General features: G+C 43.2%; 1 protein-coding gene across 2 annotated transcripts in view; it reads right to left on the bottom strand.

Annotated features, from left to right (window-relative positions):
• Positions 1–258: 258 nt before the first annotated feature.
• The window catches only part of sesn1 (sestrin 1), a 69,102-nt gene continuing 47,662 nt past the window's right edge, over positions 259–21,698 (bottom strand). The window contains exons 1-9 of one of the 2 annotated variants that reach the window (XM_064991363.1): positions 6,958–7,224; positions 5,885–5,950; positions 5,524–5,724; positions 5,172–5,354; positions 4,598–4,834; positions 4,165–4,425; positions 3,786–3,976; positions 3,464–3,608; positions 259–3,292 (exon numbers count right to left, since the gene is read on the bottom strand). In XM_064991363.1, the coding sequence (XP_064847435.1) occupies positions 3,206–3,292; positions 3,464–3,608; positions 3,786–3,976; positions 4,165–4,425; positions 4,598–4,834; positions 5,172–5,354; positions 5,524–5,724; positions 5,885–5,950; positions 6,958–7,059 (1,473 nt within the window). In that variant the 5' untranslated portion in view covers positions 7,060–7,224 and the 3' untranslated portion in view covers positions 259–3,205. Of the gene's footprint in view, positions 3,293–3,463; positions 3,609–3,785; positions 3,977–4,164; positions 4,426–4,597; positions 4,835–5,171; positions 5,355–5,523; positions 5,725–5,884; positions 5,951–6,957; positions 7,225–21,698 lie in introns of those variants that run through there. The other variant, XM_064991362.1, reaches the window with a different exon arrangement.

The raw sequence follows: 21,698 nt of genomic DNA, 5'->3' as shown, positions 1-21,698 counted from the left end.
CTTAGTTATAGGCTGTTACTTGGGTTTAGTGTTTTCCAAGTCAGGAAACCCTCTTGGCCCTAGCTATGACATATTTTGAGCCTCTGACCTGTATGACAAACTGTTTTTGTTGTACCATAATGTAACTGGTAATGTAATATTATTATCATCATAAGCTACTCTTACATCGCAATAATTGTAAATTGCTTCTGTGGTGATAAAGTTAGGATATTGTTAATCTTTGAACTGCTGTCAGTAATAAGCCACAACAAACCAAAGTGTGGTAAACGTTCTCCTTCTCAAAGCCTTTATTGTTACAGATATGGACCAGGCCGGGCAGTACTCCTGCAAAGTTAGTAAAGAACAGCGGTTTTTAAATCACATCATTACATCAAATAAGTACAAAAACAGCACTTCTGTCAAAATAAAGTAAACCTATCCTGCAATAATAACGCCTTACAGTGACCACAACCCAATAGCATTTCATCAGCCATAGTTAATGACACACATGGTTCTCTACATGATACACACCTGTCCGTCTGGGTTGATAAGGTTAGTTAGTTGGGTAATTGTGGAGGTATTAAGTGCATCTATTGTTTATAATAGTCTCATCCTGTTCAGATTGTTGTAGGGAAATGAGGCAGTTCAGTATCAGAGATATGGACCAAGTCACCCTCAATAGAAAAGTCCCTGAACATCCAGAGAATTCAGTCTATACAGCCAGTCACCCACAAGGATGCCAGGGAGTTTCCGCAGGGGGAACAGGACAGGAAGGTGAGCAGAATAGAGGTCAAAGGTGATCCTAGAAGAAATTTTCCCTCATCTCACTGCACATTAGACAGATCCAAGTGTTCTAGCACAACAGGTGTGGGAGTTACGTTCAACCTTGGACTCATCAACACAAGCAAACATTGAACCACAGAGTTCAGTATAGTATAAAATGGGAGGACTGACTCCCCACTGGACAAAAACAAGTTGAATCAACATTGACATGATTTCAACAAAAAATGAAATGGGTTGAGGTTGAATGGAAGTGGAAAAAAGCAATCAAAACAATTTACTATTTCTTCACCTAACTTTTAACCTAAATCCAATGAGATGGTGACTTTTATTCATGTTAGTCGACAAGTCAACCAAATCTAAATCAAAACTAGACATTGAACCAGTGGGTCCACACTCAACACATGCGGTTATACTCAATTGCATTAACTGTGCAAAATGCATCTGTAATAGCCAAATGTTTCCTACATCATTACTGATGACATATTGTAAAATGTCATTGATGGAGATCAGATCTTTATTGTTAAGGTTGGAGATAATACAGGCATGTGTGCTGTGACTACAACTTGGTGGGCTTGTTTCATGAATGATTCAATGTATAGATTATTTATATGTAATAATGATATGATTATGTTGATGCAGCAGCAACAGTTCTATGGAGAAAACAAAAAAAATACAATGATTCAAAAACATTCCATTTTTTTTATATAAAAAGTTTCAGTATCTGACATTAGTCAGAAGTTTGATAAAACCTCTACACTTCCTCTCACAACCACCCCCAAATAATGTACCATTCCATAATCATCCTCATCTTCCTCCTCCTCTTAACGGGAAACAATCATTCAACTGTCCAACTGTATCAATCCACCCTCAGTAGAATGTAGTACTTTACTGTTTTTAGTCAACAAAAATAAAAGGGTGGAGAGTCTACCCCTCGTTAAAAAAAAACTGCGTTTGCACTGGTTAGGCTCCCAGAGGGAACAAGCACATCTATGACCGACTGCAGTCGGACCGTATCGACCACAGTCCGTCCAATGAGGACCAACTGGGCTCCCTACGAATGAAAGCCAAGCGACCCAGAATGATAAGAGTCATTCTGCTCGCCAAAGAGCACTTCTTAATGCGATAGAAAAGAAAACAGAAGAGGTATTTATTTACTGGTACAATTCACAATACCCAAAGCTTTGAAAGTGTTAGGATGCCCAGGCCAGGGTCAAAGGTCGAGGGTGAGCGGAAGACAGACAGGTGAGGTCATTGTTATGACAACCGGAAGCCAATCCCCTGGAAGACCACTTTGTTTTAGCTTTCATGTTCTTTTTCTTACAGGACAAAGCTTTTTTTTACCAGAAACAAAACAATGTAACAGTCACCACATGGAAAGAGCTACAGCAGAGGCAAGAAGTTTCACACTTCAAATTACCTCGCTTTCTTCCTGTTTTTTTAAATTTCATCACTTTTTTCATTATATTTTCTGTAAAACACATGGAGTTACACACACATCCACACATGATATTTGTCACTGACATCAGTCTCTCATACAGAATGGGTTCATCATACATACAGTCGAACTAAATAGGGCTCAGACAGTGTTATTTTTTAGTTTTTCCAACACCTCTCCGCTTTCACACACTTCTTGGGTTAGCTTACACAAACAGTTTCAGGGTGGGGGGTATTGGGGAAGGGGGGGGGGGTAATGCTGTGGGTTTATGATGGATAGGGTTCTTAGGGGTGGGAGGGAGGGAGGGAGGATTGGGGGGGTCAATATGACCCCTTGCTTAAATGAGCAGCAGTATCAGGCAGCACCTCTACACACTATACTGTGGTGTATGACATAACCAGGCACACCAACACACGCCAAATAATGCTTCCATCATCTCCAGTTACCGCAACAACAACCACATGATGATAACAACTTCTCTTAATACAAAAAGACTAAAGCAAAATATATTCAACAAAAAACAGTGACTACATTATCAAGCGCAGACTGATGCACTGCTTTGCTTTCTGGAGATTTGCTGTGGGTTTTCACACTATATGGAGATTCTATTGACATCATCCACTGAGGTGTATTAGAATACTGGAAGGGTGGCCTGTCATCGGTTTCTTTTCCTCTGGCCCAGCAGAGTGTCTGCTCCAGGCTGCCCCCTCATGGTGAGGTTTGGCACTGCAGGTAAAGAGGACAGCTTATCTTTCCACAAGTAGGTTGAGATGACTTTTCTTTTTGCAGTTCTTTTTTTTCTTCTTCTTTCATTTGCTTTTTTTTGTTCTCTCATTTGTTCTGTTCATTTTTCTTTCCACATCACGAGGACGAGCTTCGTCACGACGGACAGGGTTACCTTTCATCTTTTTAGTTTTCTGTTTTCCCCCCTCGGTTTATTTCTTCTGAAGTGTCCCACGAGAGCAAAGACAATGACAGCAAAAAACAATGATAAACGCCAAAAGCATTTCATGTCATGTAGCGGGTGATCGCTCTCAGAGCGTAGAGCAGTTCTGCCTGCATGCGCGCTTCCATAAGAAGCAGATTGACATGGACCTGGAAGAGAGAGGGAGAAAGAGAGAGTAGAACGCATTACAAAACTGCTCCACAACATTACTCCAGTCACACAGATCAACAACTAGGAGAGGAAACTATATAGAAATGTTAAATGCTAACAGAAACAGAAACCCATGGAATAAGAAATCAAATAGAAAGTTGTCCCCTCACCTTCTCGGAGTGCTGGAACTGTCTCCAGAAGCTCTCGTACATTCGTTTGGTGGTTTTCTCTGGACTGCACACCATGGTCTTAATGTAGACCTTAAAGCTGCGGTCCAACAGCTGGTTAATCTCCCCGTAGTCATAGTCATCATACCTGAGACATAGATATTTCTTTACTAATAACTACATTACTGTACGAAATTACTGCACTTTGTCAATGTATTAAACACGTGATCACATTCTTCTTTTGACTGAATCTAGCATATTACATCATGAAATATATACATTTACATGAGTAGATGTGTTTGTACAGAGCCAGTGAGTGACGTACCTGATGCCGAACATGCAGTGGATGTAGTTCCAGATAGCCCTGCGCAGCATGGTGGTGTCCACATCTTTGTGCATGGCCATGGTGTTGTAGGTCAGGTTGTAGGCCATCTGGAACTTCTCATCCAGCAGCTGACCAACGTCAGGGTACAGACGGTTCACCAGGGAGTAGCCGTGGTCCTCCCAACTGTAGTCCTGAAGAGAGGAAAGCAAGGAGTTATTCAGAATGTCTAGATATCAATTGATCAATCAGATAGTCCATAGCTCAACATGGTAACATTTAGAAAATGTAATCTTGAAGTTATTGAAAAAAAAACAACTTCACTTTCTCTCTTTCTGGCTCTCCCTAAAGGGGTGTGTGTGTGTACACGTGTATTATATACCTGCACTCTGAAGGTGGGTACATGTTCTCCTCTCCTGGAAAAGTCCTTGTAGCCGTAGCTGGGGTCTTCAAAGAGCCTGGATACGTCTCTGGATGGCACACACTCCTCGTCCTCTGCCGTGGCCACCAGCATGCTCTCAGTCTTCTCCCTCTCAAAGCGGGTGGCCATCTCCTCCTGACTGGCTTCCTCTTCATCACGACACTCCTGCAGCTGCTTCATCCTCTCCATCAGCACCTCCACCTCACCAGACACCTCTGACACCTGAACACACACACATTCTGGTTCAGGGCACTGGTCATACAAAGGGCAACCACAACCACAAGAATCACTGCGCTCACAACCACACGGGTGTCAAAGCCGAGTGACTAACAAACCTACAGCTTCTCTCCCTCGCTCACCCACACACAGTCCTGACTCTCCTCCTCCCGCTCACCTGGTGATTGCCTCTCCTCTCCTCCAGGTGGCTGTGACCGTTGCCATTGGCGATGTCGCAGACACAGTACTGGCTGAGGGAGGGGGGTCTGAAGGTGTGCCCCCCGTCACTGTGGATCTCGGGGGTGATGCCACACCCGAAGGTAAAGGAGGCCAGGGAGTGGTAGTGTGTGAGGAGCACCACAGCATGGATCAGCTCAGCCAGGGACCAGCTGTGTTCTTCAGCCTTCAGCAGGTGCTAGAGGGGGGGTGGGGGTGGGTTGGGGGAGAGCTGATATGTCAGTCAATCAGTAGTTTCCTTTGGGTGGAATTTTTTCTTTTCCTGTCTCACATTCTATCAATCCATCGCTTTCCAGTTGTTTTATTCTCTCTACCCATCCCTTCCCCTCTTCCTTCTATACAGATCCCCCTTTCAAAAAGTTATATAACTAACTCTGCAAAGTCAGCAGCTGTGTAACTCAGGCCAGGCCTCATCCCATCATTTCAGTATCTGTTACATAACCCTAACCTGTCCCTCTGTCCAGTCCTGGGGGTTTGTGTCACAGATCCAGCCCCTCCACCCCAACCGCACGTACCGCGATGTGTGCCTTGGTGAGGAGCCAGGGCCGGTGGGCCAGGATCTTGTTGAGCTCCCCGAGGGCCTGCAGCTTCTGTGGGGCTCCGTCCAGGCCATTCAGCCACTTGGAGTCCCCTCCCACCTGGAGAAAGTCGTTGACGTGCAGGTTGACCAGGTAGGAACACTGGTGTCTGGCTGCAGCCTGGGAGGGGAAACAATTACCAGAATGCCCAAGAACTCTAAAATGTACAGTCTATAGGCGAGTGTCCAAGAATTCAAAACGTACTCTCTGTAGGTAGAGAGATATACAGGGCTTGTAGTGGCTATACTATGGTAGTGTAGAGGTTGGAAAAGGGGGTTAGGGATCTCACCATGATGCCTATGTAGTGGCGGTAGTGCAGGGATAAGGGCCCGTCCATCTGCAGCAGGTAGTGCTGTGTCCTCAGAAAGCTCTCCAGGTATTGTGGGTGGAAGCCCATCACCAAGGAGATGTTGTCAAGGCGACCCAGTGCTGCGAATGCGTCCTCAAATATCGATTGTGTCCTGGGGTCTACTTTACTGACTTGAAGGATCTGACGCAATAGAGACAGTGAATTTAATGTAATTCACTTATTGGTATAAGATGCTAACTAAATATATGTAATAAAATGTAAAAGTTATTGACAATTTGCCTAGATAAGTAAAATGTTTTGAAGTCCAAAGAAAACTCGTGGTAAAAAAAGTTCTCCATACCTCTTTTTCAGGGATAAATCTACTTGGTCCATTTCCCAGGGGTCTTGGGATTCGAACTCCAAAGTCCTGCAAGACAAAATAATATAGAAAACACATATTATAGTTATGCAAGAGCCAAATGCAACAGTGCTCATTGGCGTCAAAAGCTAAAGGCACAGGGGGAAAACTCTAATTGCGATTCTTCGTACCATTTTGGCTGCGAGCCCTGACCGTGTAATATTGTACATCCTTCTGTGGGATATCGTATCTGTCACCCCTTCCTCTAGCCCACATGTTCGCTCTATAGTCGGGTTGGCGCACTGCAACCGCAGCCTGTGCAGAAATACATCTCTTTGTTCAACATTTAGCTGCAGCAAGCCATAACAGCAGTATCTATAAATGTTACAAAACTAACAAAATACACAAAAAGAAGGCTTGATAGATAATGTATCATGCCTACAGTGGCTATGTAACCATTTGCAGTTTGATACACCCTTGATACAAGTAATACCCTTGATACAATATTTGACACAATGTTATTGATCAGAGAGGCTCGCATACTAAAATAGTTAAATAAACGAATTGAAAATATGATTGACATCTCACTCAACATAAAAACAGCCAACTGTCAACTTGAAAAGTCGCTGATTGCGACATGTCCTACAGGCTAGGGCTGACTGTCTGCTCCGTTTCTGTCCTTCTGCGCCGCGCAGAGCTGGCGGAATGAATGACCTAGAACTGCCTGCCGAAGATTATTCGAAAGCGACAATACTGTCTTGCATTGAAGTACACCAACCGAAAAAAGTAGAACCGTATACCGAACGGTCTATAGAGTTGGCAGTAGGATGACAAAGAACTGGAAATAAAGTAGAGTTGACAAGCAGCGCAAACTCCTCAAACGCGTAAACAAGGTTGGACACAAAAGAAAAGACTGCACTGCAGTTCCTTCGCTCGAAGCCACAGAAAACAAATGGCTAAAATGACATGAAAATTGTCTTGTCACAAATTAATAATCTAACTTCCAAAACGAAAGCACGGGCTTTCCAAAACATGCATTCACTGTCAAAATAATTTCCCCTTTATTTTAGTCTTACCTTTTTGCTTAGCCGTTCACACCGAGTGCATATTTTAAATACGTCTGTCACTGTAAATGAATCATTTTCAATGGTTTCTGTTGCTGCAGTTGCGTGCTTCATAATGTGTTCTCGGCGCGATCTTATGTTTTCAGGTATACAAATATAAAGGTCTATTCGATGGCCGTTTCCTTTCTCGCTTTGTTTCTTGAGGGACTGGTTAATAAAGTGCTCAGTTGTCCGCCGGTGCTGTCCTACAGCAGAATACCGTTCTCTCTCTGCGGATACAGTCCGTAAATAAACGGAGCCTTGGTTGACTGACGTGCGCAAAAGCCAATCCCATGGCGAAAACAACCTCCATTCATCCAATGAGATATAAGGGGACGGAGAGAGGAGGAGTGAAATGTGTAGAGGTGAGCGTCTTAACTTGAGCACAGAGCGAGCCCCCACGAAAACATCATCAATCGTCTCTAATTGTGTTCCTTGCTGCTGCCATTGATTGGCAATGGATATCAACTGACTATCACTCTGCAGCGCACAATATGGCGTGAAATGGTCACTTCGACCAACTGCCTGCTTATTATGGCTTTATTACATGATACATACATTTTTCACCCCTTCCACCCACAGCTGACCCGGTGCTACATGGACGTTTGCAGGCACCTGCTATCTTATGTCATGTACATTGAAAACAACAGAGAAAAGAACAGCAAGTCCTTTACTCTGTGTGTTATAAACAGGATGGGGAGCATCACAACTGTAAATATGGCGGCAGATGTTATAATGGCACAGTAAGATACCTGGACAGTACAGGTCAACAAACAGCAGATCTTATAATGGCACAGTAAGATACCTGGACAGTACAGGTCAACAAATAGCAGATCTTATAATGGCACAGTAAGATACCTGGACAGTACAGGTCAACAAATAGCAGATCTTATAATGGCACAGTAAGATACCTGGACAGTACAGGTCAACAAACAGCAGATCTTATAATGGCACAGTAAGATACCTGGACAGTACAGGTCAACAAACAGCAAATCAATTCCAGCTTTCCACTTAGACTACCAGTTCAGATAAAGCAGCCTTAAACCAAATCAAACAGGGCTGTATAGCACCTCAAACAAACCTACCAGGAAGTCTCGATAAAGACAGGAAACGGTTCTCTTTCTGGGTCATAGAGCCTGTCAGTATAGACACCGCCTGGAGCGGATGATGTCACCAGTCACTGGTGTCGGTGTTTTGTACTGTACAAGTAATTTATGAGTCATTTTATAATGCTGTTTTGTCAGATGGTTGTAGCATGAAAAAGAGCTTTGGTCTAGATATGTGACTACTCAAAAAAAGGTACTGCAGTGGCATGAAATCTGAGTATCTGACTATTGTATTATAAATTAGTGGTGGTAAATAGCAGCTGCATAATTGTGATAATTGCTTATTACTGCAGCACATCTAGCCAGGTCAAGTGTTCCATGGCAGAGATAACAACAACAACCTCAATAGAAGCACAACGCCACTGGAAGGCTGATCATATTAATATTATCTAATAATAAACTCAAGGCAGGGGTGGAAGAACAAAATAAAAACCTGCTAAAACAAGTTATATTAGGAGTGGTGGTGTGAGGGAGCCCAGATTGTTGTTTATCACCAAGCTGATCTGAACCAAGCTCCAATCTAACACTTTAGTTAAGAGCCTGGCTGCCTGGTTGATATGGGCCTGGCTAGATACATAGCACGCCATTTGGCAGACTCATTGTGTGACGATGCCACCCCCCCCCCCCCCCCCCCCAACTCCTGTTACCCCTAGGGAGGGGCGGGGGTTGGGGTAAACATGCCCTGGGGCTGGAGTCAGCACTCTACAGTTTCCCAGCAGCAGAGCGAGCACAGTGTGTGAGCCCCATGGCTCAGCAAAGTTGCAGAGCAGAAGAGGCCTGGTCAGCGTTCAGCTTACGACATGCCCTTTTCACATAAAAGAGTTAGCCTAGGCTAGGGCCCCGACTGGCCCCCAGCCCCCCGGACATGTGTCATGGCCAAACACTATTTTCAGGGGCGTACACAGCCCTACCACACCACCACCACCTACTCGGGGGCTTTACTGTACCCACGCCAGCCAGGGGCGTAGCGGGGGCGGTGGTTACTATAACATCATGATGATTTGTTAGACTGCCGTGGGAGGCTGGTAGAGAGCCTGCAGGGATCATTCTCAAGCTGGTTCTCACAGTGCAGATAGTGAGCCTCTGAGAAGAAGGGACAGAGGGATTGGACGTGGTCCTCTCTTCACTGAGTCTGAATGAGCAGTCAAACTGACCGGTGTAGAGGGTTTGACATCATTAACGCATTGCTGTGAGATCTGGTGGCGTCTAACATTATGTCATAGCAGTTCTATCACACACACACACACACACACACACACACACACACACACACACACACACACACACACACACACACACACACACACACACACACACACACACACACACACACACACACACAGAGAGCGAGAGATAATGGACTCGTGGAGAGCATTGTCACACATTAGTTAATATCCTATTGTTACAACTGACTGGGAATACATTCTAAGCTACAGATAAGACAAACAATGGTAGACATAGAAAGATTACATACTTGGGTGTGGTGGCTGGGGTTCGAGAGGAGTAAGTTAGAGACCTGTTAGTAAACTATTAACTATCACATCCATGCAACTGGTTTGTGATTTTTATAACATTTGATGGACAGGATAAAAGTAATTAAGATTAGAATGGGCCCTGAATAAACAAACAGCAAACATCAGACCAGTCACAAGTTCAAGCTCCGGTTCGAATTCCAAAACATTGATCCCTCTCAACTTGAAATTCAACTAACATGAAAGCACAACTCCATAAGAGAATGTAGAGAGGAATTTCAGTGTCACTCCCTTAACTTTGACAAAAGTAATTAACATGTATAATACATGCAAATATGTAACATGATATTGTGTGATTTTGTACCTACTCTATAACTATTTATCTTTTCATTTTAAGAGAGTCTGTAAAAATAAATTATTCAAAGAGTAGCATTTAAACACTTGGGCATGTAGGAAAAAAAGTTTGAAAAAAGTTTAGAAGATGGCAATTGTAAATGCAAACTTTTTAGCTGCTTTTGCCAATAAAAGGATACAGGATACAAGTCAAAGGGATTAAAAGACAAAGAGAAAGGAAGCCACAACTAAAGCTGTACACATTATGTGCACCAAAAGTGTCTGCAGTGTTTTTAACATGAGATGAAAATACAAGAGAGCGGAGAGACCAAATCACAAAACCGTGGGGAAGTTCAACAAGTGGTAGAAGTCCTCCTAACCAGTTCAAACCTGACCTTTCGCTTAGCAGAGAGGAAGCAAAAATAATTCCCTCTCATACAATGACATAAGCCTAGCAACAGGCTTTCCCCAATCACAGGCCAGAACAACATTTACAGGGTCCAATCGTTTCTCTCGCTCTCCCCCTCTTGTTCCTCTGGTTTAAAAAAAAAAAAAAAAAAGTTTTTGCTCGAGCTGGGAGAGAGTTTGACTAACATTTCACTTTGCTAACTAAATCTCCCAGCAAGTTAAGAGCTGTTTTGAGTGCGAGAATGTATACAAGTCAGTGTTGGTGTGTGCGTGGGGGGAGTAACAGGTAGACCTCTATCCGCAGCTTAGCCCAGAGCAGCCCACATCAACAGTGTACTGTATGCAGCATGCATGCATATTCCTTATGTCACTTTATTTCTCTGTCTTTTCATGCTGTTTACAGTTGAGGCTCTCCAGTTGTTGGTAACGTCTGTTTAAACTTAATGGACAGGAGATAAATCAACACAAAATATACATACAAATACACTACAGTTGACTCTTGTTCATTTGCAAAGAGTGAAAAGTAGGTATTTTCCCCTTTCCCCCCTCTTTCACCCTCCCTCTGTCGCTCTCCCACTCTTGAAACAACACTCTTGTTTTGAGCCAGTCCATTCCATCACTAAGCAGTTAACATAACGGCTAAGACTTGGCATAACACTGCACAGTTAACCCTCACGTCCCCATCCATGTCCACTTTGAAGTTAAGGACAGTTGGAATTTTCTTCATTCACATGTCAAGCAATGTCACACGTCACATTGTTCAAAATTGTAACTAAATTGCTTGCTTTTCTTTGTTTCTGCAGCTGCATAGCTATAATTGTATACCTGGAGATGGTGAGCCTTGAGTTATACATGTAACTGCCAAAATAATGGAAACACATGAGTAAATGAGGGATACAAAGTATATTGAAAGCAAGTGCTTCCACACAGGTGTGGTTCTTGAGTTAATTAAGCAATTAACATCCCATCATACTTAGGGTCATGCATAAAAATCTGGGCAGGCCATTATTTTGGCTACCATGGCTATACCCCCATCCCCACGGCCAGAGTGGTCCCTGAACGGTTTAATGAGCATGAAAACATATGTCATGGCCATCTCAGCCAACAGATCTCAACCAAATTGAACACTTTCTGAAGATTCTGGAGCGGCGCCTGAAACAGCGTTTTACACCATCAACAAAACACAAAGTTATGGAATTTCTTGTGGAAGAATGAAGTTGCATTCCTCCGATAGAGGTAAAGACACTTGCCAAGGTGCATTGAAGCGGTTATGGCACGTGGTGGCCCAACACCCTATTAAAACTTCTTAAGGCTATGTGGCAGTATTCAGAAGTTTGGATGACTGAGGTGCCCAAGTAAACTGCCTGTTACTCAGGCCCAGAAGCTAGGATATGCATGGTAGTATTGGATAAAAAACACTAAAGTTTCTAAAACTGTTAAAATAATGTCTGAGTACAACAGAACTGATTTGGCAGGCAAAACCCAGAGGACAGATTGCAGTTCTGTCTTCCACTAGAGGACTTCCACTAGATTCCACTTCCACTAGATGTCAACAGTCTTTAGAAATTGTTCAATGTTTTTTTTTCTTCTAAAAATGAAATATTCATATTCTAAGTGTCACTCAGGTGAACTCTAGTCTTTTGGTGCGCGTGAATGAGACTGTGCTGCTTGTTTTCCTCCGGTATTGAAAACAGTTTATTACGTCTTAAATTTTATCAATTATTTACATATTAGGGTACCGGAGGTTGGATTAGAAAAGTTGTTTGAAATGTTTGGACCAAGTTTACAGGTAACTTATTAGATCCTTTGTAGGCATGTTGGAACAGGTGTATTTCTGAATCAAACGCGCCAAATAAAATGTTTGGGATATAAAGGACTATAAACGACTATTCATTGTGTAACAGACCTTGGGATTGAAAAAAGATGAAGATCTTCAAAGGTAAGCGTTTTATTTTATCTCTATTTCTGACTTTCGTGATGCATCTGCTTGGTTGGAAAATGTTTTTCTTGCTTTTGTATGTGGGGAGCTGTCCTCAGATAATTGCATGGTATGCTTTCGCCGTAACGCCTTTTTGAAATCTGACAAAGCGGCTGGATTAACAAGAAGTTAAGCTTTTAAATGATGTAAGACACTTGTATCTTCATGAATGTTTAATATTACAAAGTGGCGCAGTGGTCTGTTTAAGAGCCTGGCTGATCCAAACCAAGCTCCAATCCAGGTCACTACAGACCCGGGTTTGATCCCAGGCTATGTCACAACCGGCCGTGACCAGGAGACCCATAGGGCGGTGCACAATTGGACCAGCGAAGTCCGGGTGAAGGGAAAGTTTGGCTGGGACGGCTTTACTTGGCTCTTTGCGCTCTAGCGACTCCTTGTGGCGGTCCGGGCACCTGCAAGCTGATTGTGATCGTCGGTTGAATGGTGTTTTCTCCAACACATTTGTGCGGCTGGCTTCCGGGTTAAGTGGGCGGTTTGGTGGGTCATGTTTCGAAGGACGCATGACTCGACCTTCACCTCTCCCGAGCCTGTTGGGGAGTTGCAGCGATGAGAGAAGATCGTAATTGGATATCACGAAATTGGGGAGAAAAAGGGGGTGAAATACAAAAAAATTAAAGATTAAAAAAAAGACACTATGCTGGGGCATTAGGTAGCCTAGTGGTTAAATGCGTTGGGCCAGTAACCAGAAGGTTGCAGGTTCAAACCCCTGAGCCGACTAGGTGAAAAATATGTGCCCTTGAGCAAGGCACTTAACCCTAATTGCTCCTGTAAGTCGCTCTGGAAAAGAGCATCTGCTAAATGATTTTGGCAGTTACCTTTTATTTTGGCAGTTACCTGTATGTTACTGTCAATCAGTGGTCCTCTACATAGCCTAACAACAATAGTAACCGGTGAGAATTGATTCATGCATTTTTCAGAAAGTCAAACTCGAAGAGCAACAGGTGAGAACCTGGGAACCACTGACATTATATAAACCAGAGTTTAAATCCTCTCCAATTCCTCTCTCTACTCCCCCTCCCCTCTCTATTTCCCTCTCCTTTTCTCTACTCCCCCTCCCCTCTCTGATGTGTGTTTATTCTGGCATGCTATCAGAGTGCAGCAGCCTCGCCAAACGCCGGCTTTCCTGAGCCGAGAGGCGCGGTTGAGAGCAACGGGCCCTGCCCAGGACAAACGCACGCCAGGAGGAAACCGCTTTCCCTGGATTCCATGAAGTGGAGCGGAACTCCATGGAGCAAAGAGCACAACAATGTAATAGATTGCAGTGAGGGTAGAGAGGAGGGAGGAATCTAAAACAAAAGAGAGAAAAAAACATCCAAAACACTTTCCTCCTCTTTATGATTTGTGCTAACATACAGTAACCCCAACCCCCCTCTAACTCTCCCTGATCTCCTCTCCCGGAGTTCAGTGCCTCACAGGGTTCACCTCTGGGAACTGTGGAAGATACGTTTTTTTTCCGCTGCAGAGGGGTGCAGGAAAGAGTTCAAAGGGTAAAGAGTAGGGACCAGAGAGGTTTAAGAGGAAGAGGGTGTGCATGGTAAAGAAGCATACACAAAGATCTGGGGTCAGTTAACCATCCCAAAACTAGAACCTTGACCATTGGGGGGGGACAAAACTGACCTTAGATCAATGAGATGCAACATGCAGCTCCAAACTATCCAGTGGTGAGCTATGGGTCTCATGGCAGTCAGTACCAGCTGTGGTTTTTGGTTTGTGAGAACCAGACTCAGCTCACATCCGGGACTCTGTCCAACACATCCCTGATCAGATTATAATAACCCTTAATAAGCATTCACAACAGATCCAACCCCTCACCTGATGGACAATGATGCACTCCCCTAACTCACCATCTCCACAAACAACAACGCCACACAACAGTAAAAAAAAACGCTCACCATTGGCCAATGTTCCAACACTAATGTGAGTAGTGTCACTAAATCAGAGGGAACAACACCTCATAACTTATATAAAAGTCCATGAACCTCTCTGCTCTGCCAGCCGCTACATAGGGCGTTAGTCTCATCTGATTGTTTTTCTTTCCTTTAACCGTATGAGCAATGAAAGTGTAAATTAACTCTTTGTATGAAAGAGCGGGACTGAGAGAAGAGCAGGCATGGGGGGGTCAACTTCAAGGTTGGACAGGTCTTACTATAGCACATTATGGAAGTGTGAAAGAGTGCAGATATGAGAGGGATGTCCAAGTCTGATCCTGTACACCAATTATGAATGACTGACATACCGGGCAGCGGACAGAGAGTCCGATGTAACACGTCACAGACATAATGGCAAACATCCGAGATATGACAAGTGCATTCTCCCTCTCAATAACTGCGTGTAATATATACAGTGGCGCAAAAAAGTATTTAGTCAGCCACCAATTGTGCAAGTTCTCCCACTTAAAAAAAACGAGGCCTGTAATTAACTTTTGTTATTGACCAAATACTTATTTTCCACCATAATTTGCAAATAAATTCATTAAAAATCCTACAATGTGATTTTCTGGATTATTTCCCCCTAATTTTGTCTGTCATAGTTGAAGTGTACCTATGATGAAAATTACAGGCCTCTCATCTTTTTAAGTGGGAGAACTTGCACAATTGGTGGCTGACTAAATACTTTTTTGCCCCACTGTATCTATATTTATTTCTCTATCCCGCAGGTGAGAGATTTTAACCAACCTTTCCCGCTGGGTACCTGTCTTTTCCTCTTGCTCTCCCTCCTGCCCGGCAGTGGTATTTTTGCCATTTTGTTTCCTGTGTGTCATGAGTATCCAGCTTCACTATGAAGCAGAGAGGATGTGATATTGCCTAATCGCTGTGGCGCTACCTTTTTCCCCAGGTCCGTTACCTCATAACTAGACGATGAGCTCCGGCACCGGCTGGCTGAACAAACCACTGGCAGAGCCCTGTTAGAACGGCACACAACAGCCAGAACGGACCTGTTATTATTTGATTGTTTCTGAAATGCCTATTTGGTCGAGCAGAACATCTCTCTCTCTCAAATATGGAGGGAGGAGAATGTAGTGGCTGTAACAGCTGAGGCCCTGCATCCATCCATTTTCCCCTCTCAGGTCTTCTGGTCTCTCCTCATCTTTCCCTCCTTCCCTTCTTTAGGGTCGCCATCTCTCACTGTGACTAGCTTCCTCTCCCTTGATTTCTTCTTTAAATGTGCTATAGTGGTAGAGATTACTCAACAGTGGTATTTACAGTATAACGAGCATACACTGAATGTTCTGACTCACTTTTTCCAGGGGAATAAGTACCAAAAACACAAATAGTGCATGGACACCATCTCAAATCAAATGTTATTGGTCACATAAACATATTTAGCAATGTTATTGCAAGTGTGGCAAAATGCTTGAGTTCCTAGCACCAACAGTGCAGTAGTATCAAACAGTTCACAACAACACACATCTAAAAGTTAAGAAATATATAAATATTAGATGGATTGACAGTCAATCCGACATTACTCAGGCTGCCATGCATTTACTTCCCATTACATGACAATGTATGTTCAATAGCGAACAGGGGAAATCAATAATTACATATTGGGATATTATTTTTGACAATATACCAAATAATTTTGACAATATACCAAATAATTTTGACAATATCACAATATTATTTGTTGCACTAGTTGGCTGTATCTGCACCAAACCTCCAGTATTTTTCCTCCTTAGCTTGGTTCAATCTTCTTTTTAAATAGGAAGTCAATTCATTTTACAGCACTTTTATTTCCATGAATGACAAAAACTAGTTCTCATGCTCTCTTTTGTCCCTCTGCAGCAGATATATGGTGAGCAATATGTTTGGAACATCGAATCACAATACATATAGAATTGTGAGAATCGCATATCATATCGGCACTTAAGTATCGGGTAGAGGTCGACCGATTAATCGGAATGGCCGATTAATTAGGGCAGATTTCATCTTTCATAACAATCGGAAATCGGTATTTTTGGGCGCAGATTTGCCGATATTTTTTTTTATATATATATATATATTTTTTTTTTTACACCTTTATTTAACTAGGCAAGTCAGTTAAGAACATATTCTTATTTTCAATGACGGCCTAGGAACGGTGGGTTAACTGCCTCGTTCAGGGGCAGAAAGACAGATTTTCACCTTGTCAGCTCGGGGGATCCAATTTTGCAACCTTACAGTTAACTAGTCCAACGCGGTAACGACCTGCCTCTCTCGTTGCACTCCACAAGGAGACTGCCTGTTACGCGAATGCAATAAGCCAAGGTAAGTTGCTAGCTAGCATTAAACTTATCTTATAAAAAACAATCAATCATAATCACTAGTTAACTACACATGGTTGATGATATTACTAGATATTATCTAGCGTGTCCTGTGTTGCATATAATCTGACTGAGCATACAAGTATCTAAGTATCTGACTGAGCGGTGGTAGGCAGAAGCAGGCGCGTAAACATCCATTCAAACAGCACTTTCGGGCGTTTTGTCAGCAGCTCTTCGTTGTGCGTCAAGCATTGCGCTGTTTATGACTTCAAACCTATCAACTCCCGAGATGAGGCTGGTGTGACCGAAGTGAAATGGCTGGCTAGTTAGCGCACGCTAATAGCGTTTCAAACTTCACTCGCTCTGAGCCTTGGGGTGGTTGTTTCCCTTGCTCTGCATGGGTAACGCTGCTTCGATGTGGTGCCTGTTGTCATTGTGTTGCTGGTTTGAGCCCAGGGAGGATCGAGGAGAGGGACGGAAGCTATACTGTTACACTAAAGTGCCTATAAGAACATCTAATAGTCAAAGGTTAATGAAATACAGATGGTATAGAGCAAAATAGTCCTATAATAACTATAACGTCTTACCTGGGAATATTGAAGACTCATGTTAAAAGGAACCACCAGCTTTCATATGTTCTCATGTTCTGAGCAAGGAACTTAAACATTAGCTTTCTTACATAGCACATATTGCACTTTTACGTTCTTCTCCAACACTTTTTTTTTGCATTATTTAAACCAAATTGAACATGTTTCATTATCTGATTTTATTGATGTACTATATTAAGTTAAAATAAGTGTTAATTCAGTATTGCAAATACATTTTTATTATTATTATTAAAAATCGACCGATTAAAATCAGTATCGGCTTTTTTGGTCCTCCAATAAATCGGTATCGGCGTTGAAAAATCATAATCGGTCGACCTCTAGTATCGAGATAATATCGTATGGTCCCTGGCAATTACCAGCCCTACTGCTTAACCTGAACATACGTTTGCCAAGAACACACACACAAAAAAAGCACAGAATGGACAAGATTAGGCTTACATACGCGCTAGACAGAAATGCTAGTCCAAAAAGGAATTCAAGGTACATTTATGGTAAATCTGAAGTCTGACGAATTTTGGAAAAACTGATTTCAGACAAACATGTTGACCATGTAAGGTTTAGTGCAACTGACATGTTGTCTCGTGGATGACAGTCTTCCATGTCTAACTAACAAAAACTACTGTAATACCTGGACTCTCAGGACAGGAGATTTGGTGTGTGTGTGTGGTCGGTTGAGCAGTCCTCTGATGGCGTGGACTGCGGTTGAGATGTTTGCCCTGTGGTTAATCAACAACAGCACCATACAAGCAGGAGAGGAGAAGAAAATCTTTCATACGGCTCACAGGACTTTAGACTTACCTCCATGACCATAACAAGGATGGAGAGAGAGAGAAGGCGGAGAAAGGTTTTTCCGACACAGTGAGAGTGAGAAATGGGAGAGAGAACCTCACGGGTAAGCAAACACTGTATCATCAGTCTGGAGTGACATCATTGTCCCAGAGAATCAATAACGAGCCACTTCCAATTTGAAAATCAATTACTGTGCACCCACACACCTGGAGGAGCACAAACTTGTAACATAGAAAAGACACACATTAACATGCACACACAAATTCTCAGCTAGGACTAAGATCTCTTCAGTGAATAGGCAGCCTATTTGAGGAGAAACTCCAGTCAGAGTTACTGATTGAAGGCCCAAACAGATTTCCCTCTCAGGTTTCAGCCTTCCCCAATCCCTCCCGACAAATCACAAACACCCTGTCCTCCCCCTCACCTCCTCTTCCCATCTCTCCCACTCCCTAAATCTCCCAGACTCCATTATCCCTCCTCCACAACATCCTCTTTTCACCCCCTCTCTCTGTCCCCAGCATGTTATTATGTTGCGGTACTGAAAGGAGAAACCACTAATAAAATGGTCATGCCATGAAGTCATGTGACAGGCTGAAAGATAAGCCACAGGTAATAAAAGAGAAGACACACACTCACAAGCACAGATGGCCCAGCAGAAGTACAAACTATTTGCCATGCTGTCATTCAATACAACCTCAGAAGAATGGAACGATCTTTCACCAGTTTTGTCAGTCATGCATCCAGTCTGAGGCTCCCATCTTACATTAAAAAACAACAACTTTAAAACCTTTATTTAACTAGGCAAGTCAGTTAAGAACAAATTCTTATTTACAATGACGGCCTACCGGGGAACAAATGCCTTGTTCAGGGGCATTCGGGGATTAGCTTGGGGATTCGATCCAGCAACCTTTCGGTTACTGGCCCAACGCTCAAACCACTAGGCTACCTTCCGCTCCATAACCTGTCCTTGACTGATGATTAGGATTCAATTGCACTTGACAACTAAAATTGTGAGCCCGCATATATCATATACAGGCAAATGCACATGACCTCAGTGATTTAAAAATATATAGAGATCCATTATCTGTTCTACATAACTTAAACCATAAAGTTCCACTGTAAAATGTTTTCAGATCCCGAAAAACTTTTTTTGGGCAGCGGCGGTGCGATGCTGCTAAATGCATATTGGGGAAACTGCTTAAAGTTACAAAGTTCATATATGAAATCCAATACCCTCAGATCACCCCTCTCCAGTGCCAAGACAAAGAGCTAACAGAAGGTTGTCAGAGGTTTCATCACTAACAGGAGAGCAATCAGACAGACAAGGCTGTTGTCAACATAATGAGCAACTGAGCCCTGTATCTCAAACCAGCCACGCATTCACCTTCTCACCGACATAGAGAGAGAAAGCGAGAAACGTAGGCAGACCCGGCTCTATGAGCCCACCGCCCACAAAATGGAGGTGGAAACTGAGCTGCACATCCTGACCTCCTGCCAAATGTATGACCATATTATAGAGACACAATTTCCCTCAGATTACACAGACCAATAAAGAATTTGAAAACTCATCAAATTTCGATAAACTCCCATATCTATTGGGTGAAACATCACAATGTGCCATCACAGCAGCAAGATGTGGGTCTTGCTGCCATGAGAAAAGGGAAACCAGTGGGAGAACAAACACCATTGTAAATACAACCTATATTTATCGGTCTATTTATTTAGAAATGTCTCTATTCTTTTGAAACTGTTGGGAGTTTAACTGTTCATTTCTGATTGTTTACCTCACTTTTTAAAATGATTTATTTCACTTGCTTTGGCAATGTAAACATATGTTTCCCAAGCCAATAAAGCCCATTTTTTTGGGGGGGGGGGGTACAACATCACTATCTCAATAACAAGTTACAGAACAGAATAGAGGGGAAGAAAAAAAACAACTGGTAACCAAGAAAAACAAAATGTGAGACAGCGGCTAAGCAGAGATGTGTGAACAGAATACCTGGGGGTTGCTGTGTGAGATCTATTTGTATTTGGGTGTGTTTTACATAACCCCTTGCATGTCTCATCATCACATACCGTAGATATATTTTATTGTAGTTTCTAACATAGGCATTTTCTTGTTGTTGCCAACAACATACTGTAAGCCCTATTGCTGTCTGTCTTTATAGGACTGCGTGGGCTAGCGGGGAATATTCTCTATTCTTCACCAGCCCAGCTAAGTCTGGATCAGCTACAGGGGCATGATCAGTCTGTATTCACCTACTGAGGTGTCTGTCCATCTCTTGTAGAGGCACATATGGCACAAAGACACCAAATGTCGACAGCCCTCAATATGCATGCATGTATGTATGTATGTATGCATGCGCCTGCCAGTATTTATAACCCTGAGATTGTTTGGTGGGCCCATCTGACTAGACTTTAACAATGACCACTGAAACGTGTCAGCAGATAGCTACTGCCTCTGAACACTGAGCGCAGACTCAGAGGAAAGGTTGATTTGAAAATCCAATGATCCATGTTATCATTGGTGTGTGTGTGTCCATGTATGTGTAGAGCAGTGGTCACCAACTGATCTCGAAGGCATTCCTAGTCGATCAAACATTTATGTAAAAAACAAAAACAATGATAAAGCCTTGTGCTCCAATTTGTTTCATGCTGTTGGCAGTAGGTGCCCTTGATTCAGTAGCCCTATCACCAGGAGGGCAAAGTGCTCCCATTTTTAACCATTTAATGTGTCTCCGCCTACCAGGCAGGCCCAGACAGCAAATCAAAGTGCCCTTATAGGCCTACCGCTGGCCAATCAGATAACTCAGATCACCGCGTCTACACAGTTTCCTCGAGCCATAGACTGTAAAAAGAAGCCTTGCACGCACAGCAAAGTTGATACTGTGAGATTTCAAAACATGACTAGAGGCACTCAATGAATACAGCTGCTGTTTTTATAAGTAAGTTCACGTTTAAGTTGTTATTCAACACTGTCAACGCTTTGTTAAACACTTTTTTATAAGCCGTAAAATGTGAGTTCTCCCTACTTCCACTCACGCTACAACCGGCACTGCAGCTGTAATGAATGAGTACAACCGGCACTGCAGCTGTAATGAATGAGTACAACCGGCACTGCAGCTGTAATGAATGAGTACAACCGGCACTGCAGCTGTAATGAATGAGTACAACCGGCACTGCAGCTGAAATGAATGAGTACAACCGGCACTGCAGCTGTAATGAATGAGTATAGTAAAGTGTGATAAACTTGCGTTATTATTAGCGGTGTGTCTATTTTTTTACCCACTGTGAAGCAATTAAGATCGTCTCATCACTGCAACTCGCCAAAGGACTCGGGAGAGGCAAAGGTCGAGTAATGGGAAACATGACCCACCAAACCGCGCTTCTTCACCCAGAAGCCAGCCGCACCAATGTGTCGGAGTAAACACCATTCAACTGATGACTGAGGTCAGCCTGCAGGCGCCTGTTCCGCCACAAGGAGTTGCTAGAGCATGATGAAGCAAGTAAAGCCCCCTGGCCAAACCCTCCCCTAACTCGGACGATGCTGGGCCAATTGTGCACCAGCCTATGGGACTCCTGGTGATGGCAGGTTGTGACACTGTCTGGGATCGAACCCGGGTCTGTAGTGACACCTCAAGCACTGCGATGCAGTGCCTTAGAGTGCTGTGCCACTCGGGAGTCCCCAGGCTTGTGTATTGTTTAATAATAGAGAAATATTTCACTCCCTCTGGTCATAGAAGTAACAACATGAATTGG

The sequence above is a fragment of the Oncorhynchus masou genome, chromosome 16 (genome assembly GCF_036934945.1).
Source record: "Oncorhynchus masou masou isolate Uvic2021 chromosome 16, UVic_Omas_1.1, whole genome shotgun sequence".
Classification (NCBI taxonomy): Eukaryota; Metazoa; Chordata; class Actinopteri; order Salmoniformes; family Salmonidae; genus Oncorhynchus; species Oncorhynchus masou.
This window is presented reverse-complemented; position numbering and strand designations above follow the sequence as displayed.